This window comes from Solanum stenotomum, chromosome 4 (assembly GCF_019186545.1).
Source record: "Solanum stenotomum isolate F172 chromosome 4, ASM1918654v1, whole genome shotgun sequence".
NCBI lineage: Eukaryota > Viridiplantae > Streptophyta > Magnoliopsida > Solanales > Solanaceae > Solanum > Solanum stenotomum.
The window spans coordinates 182,705-199,131 of NC_064285.1; the positions used below are offsets into that span (position 1 = coordinate 182,705).

The window sequence follows — 16,427 nt, forward strand, 5'->3', positions numbered from 1 at the left end:
CCCCCCCCCCCCCCCCCCCCCCCCCTCCTACAAGCACAGGAAACATGGAAAAAATAAGCTAAACCATTAAACAACGCTTCTTCAAGAAACAGAAATGCAGCATAGAAGTTAGAAGATTAATAAAGTCCAACTTCAACATTTTCCTGCATATAAGACAGTCTTGGGTGTAAAAAACTTTTCAGATGATAGCCCAGTCAATGAATTCAGCTATGTCTCAATGCCAATATGATTGCTCGATTAAAAGGAAAAATAAAGAAGAAATAAATAAAGAGCTGTGCATATACTATACCCCATTCTTAGCCTCAATAGCATGTTCTTCATCAATATGACAGCAAAGGCCAACAACATCAAAATCCTCGCCACAAAAAGGGCACAGGAACTCCGGCCTTGACTCCTCTTCACCCTCATACTCTTCTATTATATTATAGAAGTCTGCACAATACAACCCAACTTCAATCACAAAAACCATAAATAATCCTTTGTGACAATTCAAACAAACCACAAAGAGAAAACACAAAACCAAGCAGTACAAATGCAATTCCTTTGTCTTTTTTCTTTTTAATCGGGTAAACATATTGGATATCACCTCAACTCACAAAAACTCCTTCTGTCACAAGAAAGATGGCACCTTTAATATTATTTGGGAGCAAACTAGTACTATTATCGTCTTGAACATCTTAAAGTTACTTATAGAAAACTATGAATTAAATGAAATCAACAATTAATACCCAAATCCACCAAAAATAAGACGCATGAACCTCATACTCTGAACCAGCTGTTCGGCAAGTGAAAAAAGGGAAGTACACAATATATTAACTGAACTCCATATGAAACGAAAACCCAGAAATGCAAATGTGAAGTCTCCTCTTTGATACATTCATTTTTCTAGCAAAACATAGTTCCACTTGACCTCATCTCACAAACTATTTCTTCATTCAAAGAAAACACTCTCTTACTATTTTCATGTTAAATAATCTTTAAGCATATTTACAATAAACTATTCAATTCTAATATACCAGTAGTAAGGACTGCGTACACACTACCCTCCCTATACCCCACTTGTGATCTTACACTAGGTATGTTGTTGCTGTTTGTTGTTGATTCTAAGTAATTCAAACTGAAAATGATTTTCTTGGACCTCATACTCTACCCCTTTATTTTTTCAAGGAAAGAACATTGACTAAGCCAAAAGAGAAGAAAATACTAAACCCCTAACACCATAAACTAAAACCCAGGATTGCAAATGTCAAGTTTTCCTTTTTTTCCCCAGAAAATAAGTTCCCATTCACATTCTTTCATTTTCTCAACCTCAGCTCACAAACTAATTCCTCCATCCAATCCCCCCAACCCCACAAAAAAAATACTATTTTCCAATGCTATCCAGTATCTACACATATTATCTAAAATATTAGATAAAATCAACCCACACACTAGCCCAACAGGCAATCTTAGTAGCTCAGTTAAATAAAATCCAAACTTTCACCTTATTGCTAAACCCCTAACACCATAAACTAAAACCCAGTATTCCAAATGTAAAGTTCCCTTTTTTCCCCAGAAATGTAAAGTTTCCTTTTACATTCTTTCATTTTCTTAACCACAGCTCACAAACTAATTCCTCCTTGAAATCCCCTCCCCCCCGACACACACACTAAAAAAGACTTTCTATGTTCAAATGCTATCTACACATATATTATCTAAAAAAAATTAGATACACTGACCCTCATACCAATCTTAGTAGCTCAGTTAATAAAAATCCAAACTTTCACCTTATCGATGAGTGTTCGATTCTCCACTTAATAATTTCCCCCCTCATTTCCCCTTCCCCTAACCCCCACTCCCAAATATGATAAATTAACCAAACTGAAAATGGAAAGTTAAGTGAGATAGCACTAACCTGATCGAGATTGGTGACGTCGTGAAGAAGTAGAAAGACGAATCCACGAATCAGAATCCATCAAATTATCCCAAATTTTTTTCAAAAAATTCAACAAAATTAAAGCTTAAATCTTTAGAAAATGTTCAAGAAATTGCATTCCCAAATACTAAAATTTCTCAAAGATCAAAACTTTATAATAAATTTTTGAAAACCCTAATGAGAAATTTGGAAATTCTTCGCGAAGTTTCGTGGAAATGGGAGGAGAAAATTAGTAGAAAGAGCCTCCAAATTATCACCGGTAATAAGTGTTGCAAATTTATATAGAATTTTGAGTTATGAATTAAGGCTTGAATTTGGGATTCAATTACGAAATAACCATCACACCACTTGACATGACATAATTGTGTCAATTTGACTCATCATGATGTGTATATTTTGTTGGAAAATATGGAACCTTGGTGAGCAAGTTTGGAAAATAGTGGTGTCGGGTCAGATTGTGTGCACCTCGAGACTCTAATTTATTTGACATATTTATATTTAACGTGGAGTTTGAAAAAATACAAAAGATTTTTTCAATTTTATGGTGTTGAAGTTAAGATATATTAAGTGTGTCAAAATGTCTTTTAATTTTGTAGTAGTGAAGTTTAAATTGACGAGTTGCAAAAAGAGAAAAAAAAATCATTCTTTTTTAAATGAAGTGTAAAGAAAAGTAGATTGAATAAGTTGAAATGAAAGAAGTACTTCTTACTAGTATGAATATCGAATAACTTTGTCGACAACTAATTTATAAAGATAAAAGTCAATAAAAAATTTTATTTTTCGGCATACAATGTGATGTTAAGTATCCACTTTGGAGCACACTTTCTTTCGTGGGAGATTTCTTTTTTGAAATTCATGAATGAAGATGATATGATAGGCTTAACTTATGAGTTATGGGTTTTGACAAAATGATCAAAATCATGTATATGTATTAGAATTCACATTTTTTTGCGAATTCGAGTCGTGGAAGCAATCACTGATGCTTGTATTATGATATATTGTCTACTTTACATCTTTAAAGTGTAATTCTTCCTCATATTCTATATAAATAAGAAATATTTTATACACTGAACTGTTTTTTTTTTTTGCGCTGGTGTGAGGTCATGTTTTCCATAATTTAATGTCTAATACAGTGCTACTATTAAATATGTTAGACTTGATGTTGTAATGAAATACATGTGTTAGAATAAGAACAATTAATTATTAAAAAAAATCCATCATAGTTTCCTTAGAAGCAAATCATAATTATATGTTTATGTACCAAATAATTAATTTGCTCATTAAAATGAACTTTCAAGTTGAAATCCAAATATTACAATTTAAAATTCAAACTCCCTTTTCTTATTACTTTAATCTTTTTTTCTACGAAATGAACGTATGTACATTAAATTAAACATGTATAATGCAACACAAAGTAAATGCAATCTCCACCTCAATTATTACCAACAATAATAACATATATCCACTACAATCATATAAGCGGGATCTGAGGAGAACTATAATATATATATATATATATATATATATATTGGTTATTTTCAGTAGAGCTTCAACTGAAGAAAAAGTATAACGAGTAGTTTAAGGGAAGGAAGAAGACCATGATTATTAGATACAATAAATCAAATTACATATAGTGAATTTCTATAACTTGGACGCAAAAATTAATCTATTAAAGACGACAACTACGACAAAAACAAACAATTATATAATTAGTGTAATTTCATAAGTGAAATTATGGTGTATACAAAAATCTCACCCCTATCTTTATGGTTTAAGAGATTGTTTCGATTAAGTTTGGAAGATTTTTAAAATTTAGTATATGAGTAAATTTTGGAACCTATTTATCCATTAAAATAAGGAAAAATTACTTAAATACACAACACTTCTTTACCTATTCTCAATATTTCCCTACTCTTTTACTAAAATACAAAAATCCCTTATTTTCCCCCAATTCAACTTAACCGGATACTGTATTAGTTTAAGTATCTGCCCTATATTAATTAAAGTATCCGCTCTGCTATATTATGCATCCGCCCATTAATTAAGTATCCGTGCTGCTAACAACTTAATAATTTAAGTATCCGCCCGTTATTAATTAAAGTATCCGCGCTGCTATATTATGCATTCGCCCGTTAATTAAGTATCTGTGCTGCTAACAACTTAATAATGTAAGTATCCGTCCGTTATTAATTAAAGTATCCGCGCTACTATATTAAGTATCCACACTGCTATATTATGTATCCGAAAAACACTAAAAAAAGAGATTTTTGGTAATTAATGAAAGAGTAGGGAAATGAAGTAATTTCTTTCTTATACTATGTCATTTGCCTAATTTTTACTTAAAATAAGGAACTAAAAAGTGTGGTTTCTAAATCCCTTCAAGTAACACTAATAAATTATGAAACATTTTGGGATTTATCATATACTTGATCTTTAATATGATAATATAAAGAAAAACACATAATACAAAGCTCTCGTAGCTCAGTTGGTTAGAGCACCCGTTTAGTAAGCGGGAGGTCTTGAGTTCGACTCTCAACGAGAGCATTTACTTTTTTCATCCTATCGTAATGTTCAATAGTCAAAATATGAATTCAGACATGATTTTTTTTTGAAAATTATGTAAAAAATAATATAAGTCACAATAAAAACTTTTTAAAAATTTAATATTTGAAAGGTAATTACACATAAATTAAAACAAGGGAATACTTAAAATCGTATGTCACTATTGATGACGAAGGTTAATAATTGTAATAGATGGTAATGATAGTAATTGTAGCTAAAGGTGGCGGTTGATGATAGCAATTATTGTTAGTCATACATGGTTGATAATGGTAATTGATGATGATAAGTAGTTATTAATAGGAGTCATCTATTTTGTTTTCAAATATTAATCAAAATAATTAAAATTTAAAATATTTATCAATTTACAAATAATAAGGGTTATCATAAATTAGACAGATGTGAAATGTACATTTAACTACTTTAATCTTTCACAGCTTCATCCAATTTATATTATCAACTAGTAAATAGTAATTAGGTAGTATTAATTAGCTAAACAATTACCATGTTATCATTAACTTATAGTTATATTAAAACTTATATTTTACATAAATTTATTTTCCATGTTTATACCAATCTATTTTCGAAACTTCAATGCCTATCCATAAACTAATCGGGATATCCAAATAGTAAGAATAAAAATGTTAGTTTATTAAACTTTTGTAATTTTAAATATAAAATTTTTGTATTGTATGAAACACCATAAATAAGAGTTTAGAATATTGACTTACCTTACTAGTTGAATTGAAGATTATTAATTAAAAGTATATACTGATACTTCCCCCATCTTAGTTTATACTTTTTCCGATTTTGATATTCAAATTTTATCTTTTATTGTAAATTTTTCATATATTTTTAACTATTTTGAATTATCAATTATTGTGACTTATAATAATTTTTACGTACTTTACAAATATACAAATTTCATTTCAAAAAATTAAAGATTCAATACGCATATTATCAGATAAACTTAAACAGTTTAACCCTCAAAAAAATGAAAAATGTCACATAAATTAAGACGCACAGAATAACTTGTACTACTAAAAGAAAAACACTTGTTACATAGTCCCAAAAAAAAAAACAATATATCAAAAAGGCATTAAAATAAAATAAAACTAGACAGTAAGGGACTATTTGATACATGGAATAAGGTGGAACAAGTAGAATTAAATTTATACCATATTTGATTGACGAACTATTAAATAATCCCTTATAAGTAAAAACTTAACATATTGTAAATTAATCAATGAATAGAATATATTTAACCAATCCGAAAAAAGAGTTCTACTAACACTAAAACTCTTCATGCGTAGCACTTTTCAATAAATTTAAAATCCGTAAAGTTTATTTAAAAATATTATAATAAAACCCTAAATAACAACTAACTCCCAAAATAGAAGTAACTAAAAAAAATAATTTGTATATTACATAAATCAGAGATATCAGGTTCAAACCCTAATGATGTAATAGTTGATTCGGAGGAAAAATTATATTTTTGCACGCGAATTCAAATTTAGTCTAGCAAGCAAGAAGATTCAAATTTAGTCCATGCACCAAAAGAAAGTTCTTTTTTTGCTCCTCATGTATTATATATTTCTATTTGTTTCTTGATAATTAAAAATTGAAGAAGAAGAAGAAAGAATCTCATGTCTACCTCCGGTGCATGTTTGAACTCCGGCGAGCTTTCCGGCGAGTTTCCGACGTTCCGTTTGCTAGTGGTGGATGATGATACGTTTTATTTAAACAACTTGGAACAAATGCTTAAGAAGTGTCAATATGAAGGTATTCCATATTTTGCTCAACTATTTTCATGCAATATTTTTATTAAGTTCAAGTTGTTTTTTTTTTTTTTGAGTTTTTAGTTCTTTTGGGAGAAATATGTTGTCTAGGCAGAGTCAAGATTTGAAATTTATGAATTTTGACGTTAGAATGTTAATGATTTTAAGTGTTAATAACTTCGTTCTAATTTAATATGTGCATATATTTAGTGGAGTTATTTAATAGAAATACAAAAGTTATAAGGTCGAAGCCAGGCTTCTAGCTCCTCCCCTAGTATAAGCCATTGAAGGGCAAGAAATCTCAAACTAGTAAATTGTAGGATTCATTGTACAACGATAACATATTCAGTGTAATCACATAAGTAGAGTCTGGTGAAGGTAGAGTGTGCGTAGACCTTACTCTTACCTTGGAAGGTAAATAGGTTGTTTCTAGTAAAACTCTACTCAAGGAAAAGCATATCAAGTAAGATTCACTGTACAACAATAACATATTCACTGTAATCATACAAGTGAAGTCTGATAAGGTAGAGTGTGCGTAGACCTTACTCTTACCTTGGGAGGTAGAGAGGTTGTTTTTGGTAACACTCCACTCAAGGAAAAGCATATCAAGTAGGATTCATTCGAAATTAACCAATTTTAGGCTAGTTGTAAATCGCGCAATCTAATGTATTTTTTCAAGGTTTGAGACCGATAATATGAGGAAGCTCACTAGAAAGGAGTTCTACCATAAAAAAAGTATCCCTTTTGTTCTATTTTATGTGGTACTGTTACTATTCGGAGAGTTGAAGAGTTTCTTCTTTTGATCAATTTGGTTTTCATATATGTTTCGACTTATAATACTTCTTCTCTAGTTTCTAAATATGTAAATTTTGTTTCAGAAACTTGAAGATTCTATCTCTGAATTTGATATTAAGTAGACTTGATCCTCTTATTCTGAACCTCGCGAGTCGCAACATAAAATGGAATGGAGTAGAAGTTCTTTAGGTGATTTCGAAAATGGTTATGCAGAGAATTGATCCTGAACAGAACATTTTTTCTTACTTCTTTTGTCTTCCTCACTATTGGTTTTAATTCAATGGATTCTTCCAGTCACCACATGTAATCGAGCAGAGGCTGCATTGTCATTGCTACGCGAAAACAAAAACTACTTTCACTTGGTTATAATCGATGTCCACATGCCTGACATGGATGGTTTTGAACTTCTTGAGCATATTGCTCTGGAGATGGACCTGCCTGTTGTAAGTGAGTATCCTGTTTCATGTAATACAAACTAACTAATCGTTCGTTCCTAAGTTTAGAAATGCTGATCTTTTGTACGATTTGTGTTTGGGTAGTGATGTCTGCAGATGATAGTCGAAGTGTAGTTATGAAATGTTTGATTCATGGTGCACATTATTGTCTTACCAAACCGGTGAGCATGGAGTCACTACAGAACATTTGGCAACACATTGTTCGACAAAATAAGGACGAGTGGAAGTGCAAGATATTGAATCAATCAGGAAATGTTGAACAACCGAAAGAAGTTGAGTATTCGTGTGTAACTAATGAAGGGGGATTGAAAAGCTCATGGAAAAGAAAGGCGGAGGAATATGAAACGGAAGAAAGGAGTGATACGACCACATTGAAAAAGGCACGTACGACTTGGTCAGCAGAACTTCATAGAAAGTTTGTGGATGCTGTCAACTTTCTTGGAATGGACAGTATGAACCACTTCACCTTTCTTTTGGATATTTTTACAAAAATTTAACTTTGTTGATGTAATTCTATGTTTTTTCGATTGTCTGGTTATCTTGCATCAGAAGTTTCATAAAAATCATACACTACCCCAAATGTGTAGTCTTGTTTTCATGCTTTGTGTTTCGTTTATGCATTTACATGTATCTTTCTCTATTTACTGTGCCTTGTTTTAAACATGAATTTACTATATACTCACCAAGGAAAGTTTGGTTAGTTTCTATCGCGAGAAGTGGATAGAAATCTGTCAACTTCACACATGATATAGACAGAGTTCATATCAGCTGAGTTATCGTTATTATAACCAAGTTGCCGTCTTGTCTTATGTCTTCTCTCTTCTTCCTGATTCTTTTAATGTGTTGGTTTAGAGACCTCATTTCAGTAGTGTGATTCGTACCTAAATTCCATGCTTCTGTCTCTTTGTTACAATACTAGAAATTTGTGTGGAAATGATGGATCTATTGAAAATATGTCTACTATACAACTAATCAACAGTCAATATTGTCTTCTGTGTATTCCTTGTTGTCTTAACTCTATCTACGCATACAGAGGCAGTTCCCAAGAAAATTCTGGAACTGATGAATGTTCCGGGGCTGAAAAGAGAACACGTTGCTAGCCATCTTCAGGTACATTTTCCCCATTTCAAGATGTAGTATATATCATGTTTACGAAACCTTTTTTTGGTGAATGATTTCATGTATCTTGCAACATGTAGTCACTAGTTAGTAGGTTGAAACAATGGTGAAAATAACTAGAATATAACACAATGAAACCAAATGATCCATATAGGCGACACTGATTAGTTGATTGATCGATTGATTGAGTACTTGTTAGAGGCGTGGTCGATTGATTGATTGAAATACTTACTTAGTGGCAACCATTTGCTGCAGAAACACAGACTGCTTCTACGGAAGTATCAGAGTGAAGCTTTCATGGGACACTCGGAAGCAACCATTGGGACAATGTCTAACCGTTTTCAAGCTCTTGCACCTATTAGTCAATTTCCTGCTCAAAATCTAGCCACATGGGGTAGGCCTGCAACAAATTCTCCGATGTTTGTTCCGTTAGCAGACCAGAGAAACTACTTTAGCTATGAAAATCCCATGTTGAGATATCAAGGTCAGCAACAGATGAACGATCGTACTAAGCAAGTTAACTTGCTTTATGGAATCCCAACAGCCGTGGAACAAAATCCGTCCTACTTGGGAATGAATATGCCAGTAGGACGGATTTCTCAACCACAGTTACAAGCTCACAATATGCTAAGAGAATCCAATAAGGTCCTATCACAGAATGGTCTCGTTCACAATGCACGAGATAGTATGTACAATCAGGTTCCCCGAGCATCATCTTCAGCGATAGATTGCTCATTGAATCAGAACATATCGTTGACAGGAAGCAGCTTTCCTATGAGTGGTAATTCAGCAATGTCAACAACTAAGGAAGATGTTAACTCTGATGATATTTTCAACGAGCTGTATCAGCATAATGTTGGATCAATCTTTGATACGTCTTATCATTCTAGTATACACCACGGAATTCTGTCAATGGAGCAGAGCGCACAGAACGTAAATAGTAATAGTCCCATCGCAGAAGCAGTTCTCTCTAGCGGGCAAGAAATTGGACATGTTAATCCTATGCCTCGTCCACATGTTAACGCTGAAAGATATCCCAGTTCAAGCTATCAGAGTACCACTTTTCCTGAGCCATGCGATCAAGAGGACCTCATGAGCGCCTTTCTCGAGCAGGTTGGTCTTAGTTTGTTATCTTTACATCGCTGCAATACTAGTTCCTATGGTTATCTCGGAGTATTTTAGTCATCGTACTCTTATTTTTCTATAGTATCTGCTTTGATACGCTTTTCCTTGAACCGAGAGTCTATCAGAAACAACTTGTTTACCTTGCAAGGTAGGGGTAAGGTTTGCGTATACTCTACCTTCCCCAGACCCCACATGTAGGATTACACCAAGTATGTTGTTGTTTTCGTACTCTTATCTATTCGTTATTTTTATAATACTTGTCTAAGATGAGGTTTAGTGGTGCAATATCGTCAATGAGGATTCATATAACCGCCCTCAACTTGCTTGAGTTCATAACTCCCACGTTTTACTAATTCGGATTAACTTTTTTGTACCAGCAACAACAAGAAAGTGTTGAACCGGTTGCATATGATGAGTTTGGTGACGACAATGAGGATGCATTAGGAAATTTTCCAATGTAAGATGTGAAAGAAACTCCGTTTTTCGTTCACTGAAGCTAATTACCAGCTTCTCAACTGAAAATTATAGCTTCAGTGAACCAATGAAACTCCGTTTTTTGTTCACAACTGAAAATTATAGCTTCAGTGAACCAATGAAACTCCGTCTTTTGTTCACTTAAGCTAATTTTTAGACGTTGGATTCCGGTTTTGAGCAAATATTTGCACTCTAAACTAGAATAATTTTGATTTTTTCTCTTATTTCTGGATTGATTTTAGTGTTCAGATTTGAGTTTTAATTGCTAGCATAAGTATCTAGAATTTCCTTAGTTATTAAGTTTGGTGAGTTCAACTTGAAATCATTATTTTTCGTATATTTATGTATCAAAGAAAATTATACTATTCTTTTATAGTTACGGATTGTTATAACACATATAATAACATTTGATATTTAAATATGATTAGAGTCTCTTTTTCTAAAAAAATAAGAAAAGTATGTTCACAAAATAATCCTCAATCATGAAAAAGAAGATGCTTCTACCGTTGCTTGCTTAACCACGTGATGAATACATCCAACAAAAATAAGACAAATTTGACTATATGATTCACATGTATTGGTCTGTTGTCTGATAATAATAATAATAATGAGTAAAAATATATATAAAATCTATTATTTTTTTCACAAGTTTTATATCTCAATTGTGAGATGTTTCATATCTGAATTATCATATTTTCATGAGTTTCATATTTTCTCTCTTATATTCAAACATAGATCGATATTAAATTGCTCACATCTCAATTGTTAGATGTTTCCTATCTGAATTATCATATTTTCATGAGTTTCATATTTTAATTGTCACTCTCTTATATTCAAACACAAATCGATATTAAATTGATCTACACGTGTATAAACAAATATTTGACGAACTCAAAATCAAAATGTCTTTTAATATAAAGAGAGCAAAAGTTGTACTTGAGGTAGGTAATAAAACTTAGATTAATCATTTTATTCAACACCTATCTTGTCACTCTACCAAACAAAAAATGTACTACCACAACTCCACTAAGTACAAGCATTTCCCTTTTTAGTTTATTTTTCTTCCTCTAACTAAAAGGTCATCTTTTTCAAAAGATTAACATTCCTTGTCCCAACACATTGATCAAATGAGTTGCATACACAATTAACTCTCACAACAATTCAATACACAAAGCATCCGACAAACAAAATTCAAAAAATTGTGACATAGACAAACTATCTAATACAAACACAACTCAAACACGCAACTTATAAATCACACGAAGTCAATGAACTCAACTTAGATTGAAATAAAATTAATTGAGTTTAAACTACAACACAATCCTCAAGTCTACATTCTTATGAGCTCTCAAATTGATTTAGCTCTTTTTCTTATCATTCTAGATTCTACTCTTACACTTATCCCCTCTACTCTACCGACCCGAAAAAGGTACTACAAACACAACAATAAGTACAACATTTTCTTCCTCTACTAAGCATAAACAGAACCACATGAAAGAGCCATCAACAAGAATGCTGCTTGTTCTTCTTCACCTAACTTTCTTCTGTGTGTAGAGTTTGATCTTGGTCTTTGCAAACCAACTTCTCGATCAAAATGCAGTAATCGCTTCTTATATGGAATGCATTCGTTCTTCACTATTACATTATTCGTACTTTCTCCGCTGCTGCTTGTACTGCTACTGCTATTGCTACTCTGGTTCTGATGATGATGGTTAACAACACTCTTATTCAAAGATTTCTTTGATTTCTTGTCATCTTTGTTCAATCCCAGAAGAGCTCTTCTCTTCTTCCTGCTCCTTATTCCACATGCATTACACAATGACTGCATTCACCATCATGATCAAATCATTAGATTCAATATTTTTTGAGTGAAATCATAGACACCCTATAATAAAATGTGTCGTAAGCCGTAACTCACAAAGTAAAAGATCATTTTGGTACAATCACAATCTCAAACCTAAACACATTTACAAGCCAAATTGGGATTATAGACCTAAAGGAGCAACGCTAGGTACTATATCCAAACCACCTTCATCAAAAAATTACACTATGTATATAAAAGATATTGAACCACCATTGACTTCTTTGTAGGTTCAATTCTATATATTTTATAGTTAAGCCACTAAGACCAAACCATATTGCTCAAACTCTTCAAAAAAGACACTAAGGGCATGTTCGATCATCCAAAAGTAGTGCACAACGTATCAAAAACGACAAGCATAAATTTCTAATGATGAAACTTTCTTTGATTGGACATGTCATAATTATCTAACACAATTCCACAGTAAGTAATCCTTCTACATATACAACTTTCAAGAATACAATTCAACTAATTTTCGACAATAATCGTTGTTTAACTATTCATATAACAATTATACAAGTCAAAATACCATTTCAAGCTCAATCAAACACTACCATATAAGATGAAACAAAACAAACTACACAACCGAAATTGACAAGCAAAATAAGACCAAATTACTGACCTTAGGTCCAGCAGGTCCACCTCTCCACAGAGGAGTTTTTGTGGTTCCACAATCAACACAAGTTTTTTGATTGGTCTCTGATGAGACCCTGTCTGGGGTTTGATTTTGCCCAATCATCTCTCCAGTTTCTTGAACCTAAAAATACCATAGATAACAAATTCAAATCAAACACTAATCAACAAATAAATGGTGAAAAATATGATCAAATGACAAAAGGATATGGCATAATAACTCACTTTATCACTTGTATCCACCATTCGATTAACCACTTCTCAACAATCACAGCTAAAATTTACTAGACCCAAATGATAAAATGAAAAAAAAAAACAGCTGAATAAAGAACGTTTATCCCCAAATTAGCAGAAAAAAATCGAAGAAACTTCTTCTACTTCTGCTAATAATAAACGAAAATCGAAGAAAACAACACCTTGATTAACCACTGTTCAACGATCACAACTCACAACCAAGTATTTTTTTACCAGAAACTAAGCACGACCCAGATGACAAAATGGAAAAAAACAGCTGAATAAAGAACGTTTATCCCCAAATTAACAGAAAAAACCCAGAGAAACTTCTTCTACACCAGCTATAACTCAAGGAAAATGAAGAAAAAAACACCTTGATCAACCACTGCTCAACGATCACAACTTACAAACAAGTATTTTCACCAAAACTTAAGCACGACCCAGATGACAAAAAAGCAAAAACCAGCTGAATAAACACTTTTTATCCCCAAATTAGCAGAAAAAAAATAAAAAAAAAACTTCCTCCACCTCAACTAACAAGCTCAACTTCAATACTCAAAATGAACAAAAAACTCAATAAACTGAAGTTCAGCTTAATAAAAACTGAAACTAAGAGGATATAGATTAACCGACGTGAAGAAAAAAAAAACGGAGGCTGCGAGAATGATAGAGAAGATAATGATGAACGGACAAAAAATAAAAGAGTCGTAGCCGAAAAAATATAAAATATGAGGGGTTTATAAGGAAACTGAGTACGGAAAAACCCTAGGAGATCGGGAGATGAAAAGACTAAAATACCCTTTTATGAAAATTTTGATTTAATACTCTTACCCGCCAAAAAAAAAGGTTTTAATTGTAAACGGCGCCATTAAAAATTTGGTTTTATTTTACTTTTTGTCAATTTGAGACAAATTCAGTTTGTATTTGCCGCTCAACTCCAAATGGGGATTTTCGTACGGGTTCGGTATTTGTTTTGGAGTCTAATAAATTTAATTTGTATGAACTTTGAGAATTTATATTCAAGTTATTTGAATTTGAGACGTGTGGTTAAGAATACTTATTACTACACAACAATATTTGATTAGGGATGGATATAAATCACCGAAAATCGAATTACCATATTGAGCAGGAATATATTTCCCCAAACTTTGTAACTTGTAAGTATGATATATTTGATATCTACTTTTAGTTATCGAACTCAAATTTTGAAAATATCGAATCGAATACTGAATGTTCATATGGACGATTGAAGCTCACTTTTAAATCTATTAGCTCAATTATAAGAAAAGTGAAAGGGGGAGGGAGTTGTATTTATTGTATATATATAGTACCATCGAAGAATAAGGCGGGATAATACGAAGCTCTAGCTCTTTACTATTAATTAGAAAGATCTCACATTCAAATCGGAAAAAAAAAACTGTGGTGGGTAGGTACAAATAAAGCCAAATTAAAAAGTGTAGTTAGTTTCCAAAATTTATGCAAACATGTAGTCAACACACCTAATTTGTTATGTTTGTCTATTAGTACTAGTGCTATTACAAGCACCTTAAATTGAGAATATTCTAGCCAACTCTTAATGGACCTTTTTGTAAGGTTGGTGTCCTCCAAATTAATATAAAGTAATATTATTTAATTTATTTGAAACCTTTTTAAATATCTTTTAACGAGTTAGAAATAAGACAATCCAAAATATGGAAAATAGTGATGAGGAATTATGACAATTGATGGACAAAAGTTCAATCTAATAATATCGTGTGAGTGAAGAATAGCAAACAAGATCGAAGGAAGAAGCATTGACTAACTCCACACTAGTAGGTTTGTTCTTACGAATAGCAAACAAGATTAGACGTAATTTTATTGTATTTTTTCATAACTTGGATGACCATTGGGATAAGACACAAGTATCCCCTAGATTATGACCGAAATCTCTGAGACATACCTTTTAAACTAAGGTCCGATTATCCCCCTGAACTCATTTTTTTGTAATTTTGTACATCTTTTGGCTTATGTGGCACACTCCGTGACTCCACGTAGTTAAAGCGCATGAGAGGTGTTTGGATATCACATAAGCAAAAAATGTGTACAAATTTATATAAAAAAAAAATGAGTTCAAGGTAATAGAACCTTAATTTAGTTAAAGTGTATCTTTGAAGTTTCGATCATAGTTTATAGGGTACTTATGTCTTATCCCAATGACCATTTGAATAAGTTACAGTAATACATAATCGTGCTTTAAAATTTGGTCATAAATATTAATTTAAATCAAATTAAAAAACTTATTTATATATCATGCATTTAAATAAATTAACACGCACACTTTATGTTTTAAATATTGTATTATTAGATAAATAAAACGTCATTAGATGTAAACATAAATACAAATTTATAACTTTGTGGTATTTATCTAAAGTAAAAAAAAAAAAAAAAAAAAGGAAAAGTGAAAAAAATGAAAGGTATCTACTTAAAAGGTAAAAGAAAAAAAAAAAAAAAAAAAAAAAGGAAAGGTGTCTACAAAAAATGTCAACTATGTGGTACTTGAAATAAACAGATTAGAAAAGAACAAAATAAACTATTCAATATATTTTCATATGTAACTTTTTATGATTTGTTAGACTTCCCCATTTGTCATAATCTTATAGGCAACAACATATTCAGTATATTTTCATATGTAAGATTTGAGAAGGATAAAATATACGTAAATTTTATCTATATTTTTCTTAAGTAAAAAAGTTATTTCTGATATACACATGCAATGCATATTCTAAGTGATTTTGTAATGAACTTAATGCAAAGTTTTAACCATATTTATTATTGGTATGAATTTATCTCAACTTGTTTGGGATAGAAACGTTTATAAGCACACATTATTGATTTGATAAATTGTAAGAAATTAAAAAGAATTTAAAAGGTGTGTGGCACTCATGAATGAGAATCCAAAGATGATAAGGCCCCAAAGTTGCTAAGGGACAAATAGACAATGAGGAGCAATGTTGTGTGTTAGTCTTTATGTACGAGAAGGAAAAACAACTCACTTTTTGGCTCCATTTTGCCTAGTGTAAAGAAAAGAGAGACCAAATTTGGTGGTAGGACTATTGACGTTGTGATGAATGGTCGGAATTTCTTCATTTTTAATAATATATATGTAAGTTTCAGAAGATATTAAAAGTTCGATAGAAAATATTTGAATTTTTACAATGAATAAGGACAAATGTATCATTTATGGTATTGGATCTGCAAAACCCAATAGTTTTGAGTTAGATATATACTTGAAAATCTCATCAAATATGTTCAGATCATAAAATTTAGAAATAAATAAATTATGAGGATTGAAAGTCGAAAACCATATTTTTCAAGTCTTGAATATGCCTCTGATAGCAAACCAACTCAATACAACAATAATATACCACTAGAAATTATGAAAATAGCGTGAATACTATTAATATGCAAGGAGAAATCAACTCAAATACGATTGAAATTTG

The 16,427-nt window shown here is 31.7% G+C and overlaps 3 protein-coding genes and 1 non-coding gene across 4 annotated transcripts in view; 2 read left to right on the forward strand and 2 right to left on the reverse strand.

The window, feature by feature from the left end:
• Positions 1 to 2,172, reverse strand: part of LOC125862852 (protein DEHYDRATION-INDUCED 19 homolog 4-like) — a 5,465-nt gene extending 3,293 nt beyond the window's left edge. Inside the window, exons 1-2 of the mRNA XM_049542975.1 lie at positions 1,895 to 2,172; positions 290 to 432 (exon numbers count right to left, since the gene is read on the reverse strand). Coding sequence (XP_049398932.1) covers positions 290 to 432; positions 1,895 to 1,955 — 204 coding nt within the window. The 5' untranslated portion in view covers positions 1,956 to 2,172. The remainder of the gene's footprint in view (positions 1 to 289; positions 433 to 1,894) is intronic.
• Positions 2,173 to 4,385: 2,213 nt separating this feature from the next.
• Positions 4,386 to 4,459, forward strand: TRNAT-AGU (transfer RNA threonine (anticodon AGU)). The gene has a single exon. It is a non-coding gene; the product is annotated as a tRNA-Thr (tRNA).
• Positions 4,460 to 4,743: 284 nt separating this feature from the next.
• On the forward strand, positions 4,744 to 10,207 carry LOC125862776 (two-component response regulator ARR2-like). The gene is made up of 7 exons (XM_049542900.1): positions 4,744 to 4,763; positions 6,102 to 6,256; positions 7,342 to 7,494; positions 7,587 to 7,952; positions 8,536 to 8,612; positions 8,877 to 9,734; positions 10,124 to 10,207. The coding sequence occupies exons 1-7, from the start codon at positions 4,744 to 4,746 to the stop codon at positions 10,205 to 10,207; spliced, it is 1,713 nt and encodes a 570-aa protein (XP_049398857.1).
• Positions 10,208 to 11,533: 1,326 nt separating this feature from the next.
• Positions 11,534 to 13,647, reverse strand: LOC125863219 (GATA transcription factor 16-like). Its single transcript, XM_049543392.1, has 3 exons — positions 12,940 to 13,647; positions 12,704 to 12,838; positions 11,534 to 12,042 (listed from the first exon to the last, which is right to left on the reverse strand). Exons 1-3 carry the CDS (start codon positions 12,958 to 12,960, stop codon positions 11,692 to 11,694), a joined length of 507 nt encoding a protein of 168 aa, XP_049399349.1. The 5' UTR covers positions 12,961 to 13,647; the 3' UTR covers positions 11,534 to 11,691.
• Positions 13,648 to 16,427: the final 2,780 nt, after the last annotated feature.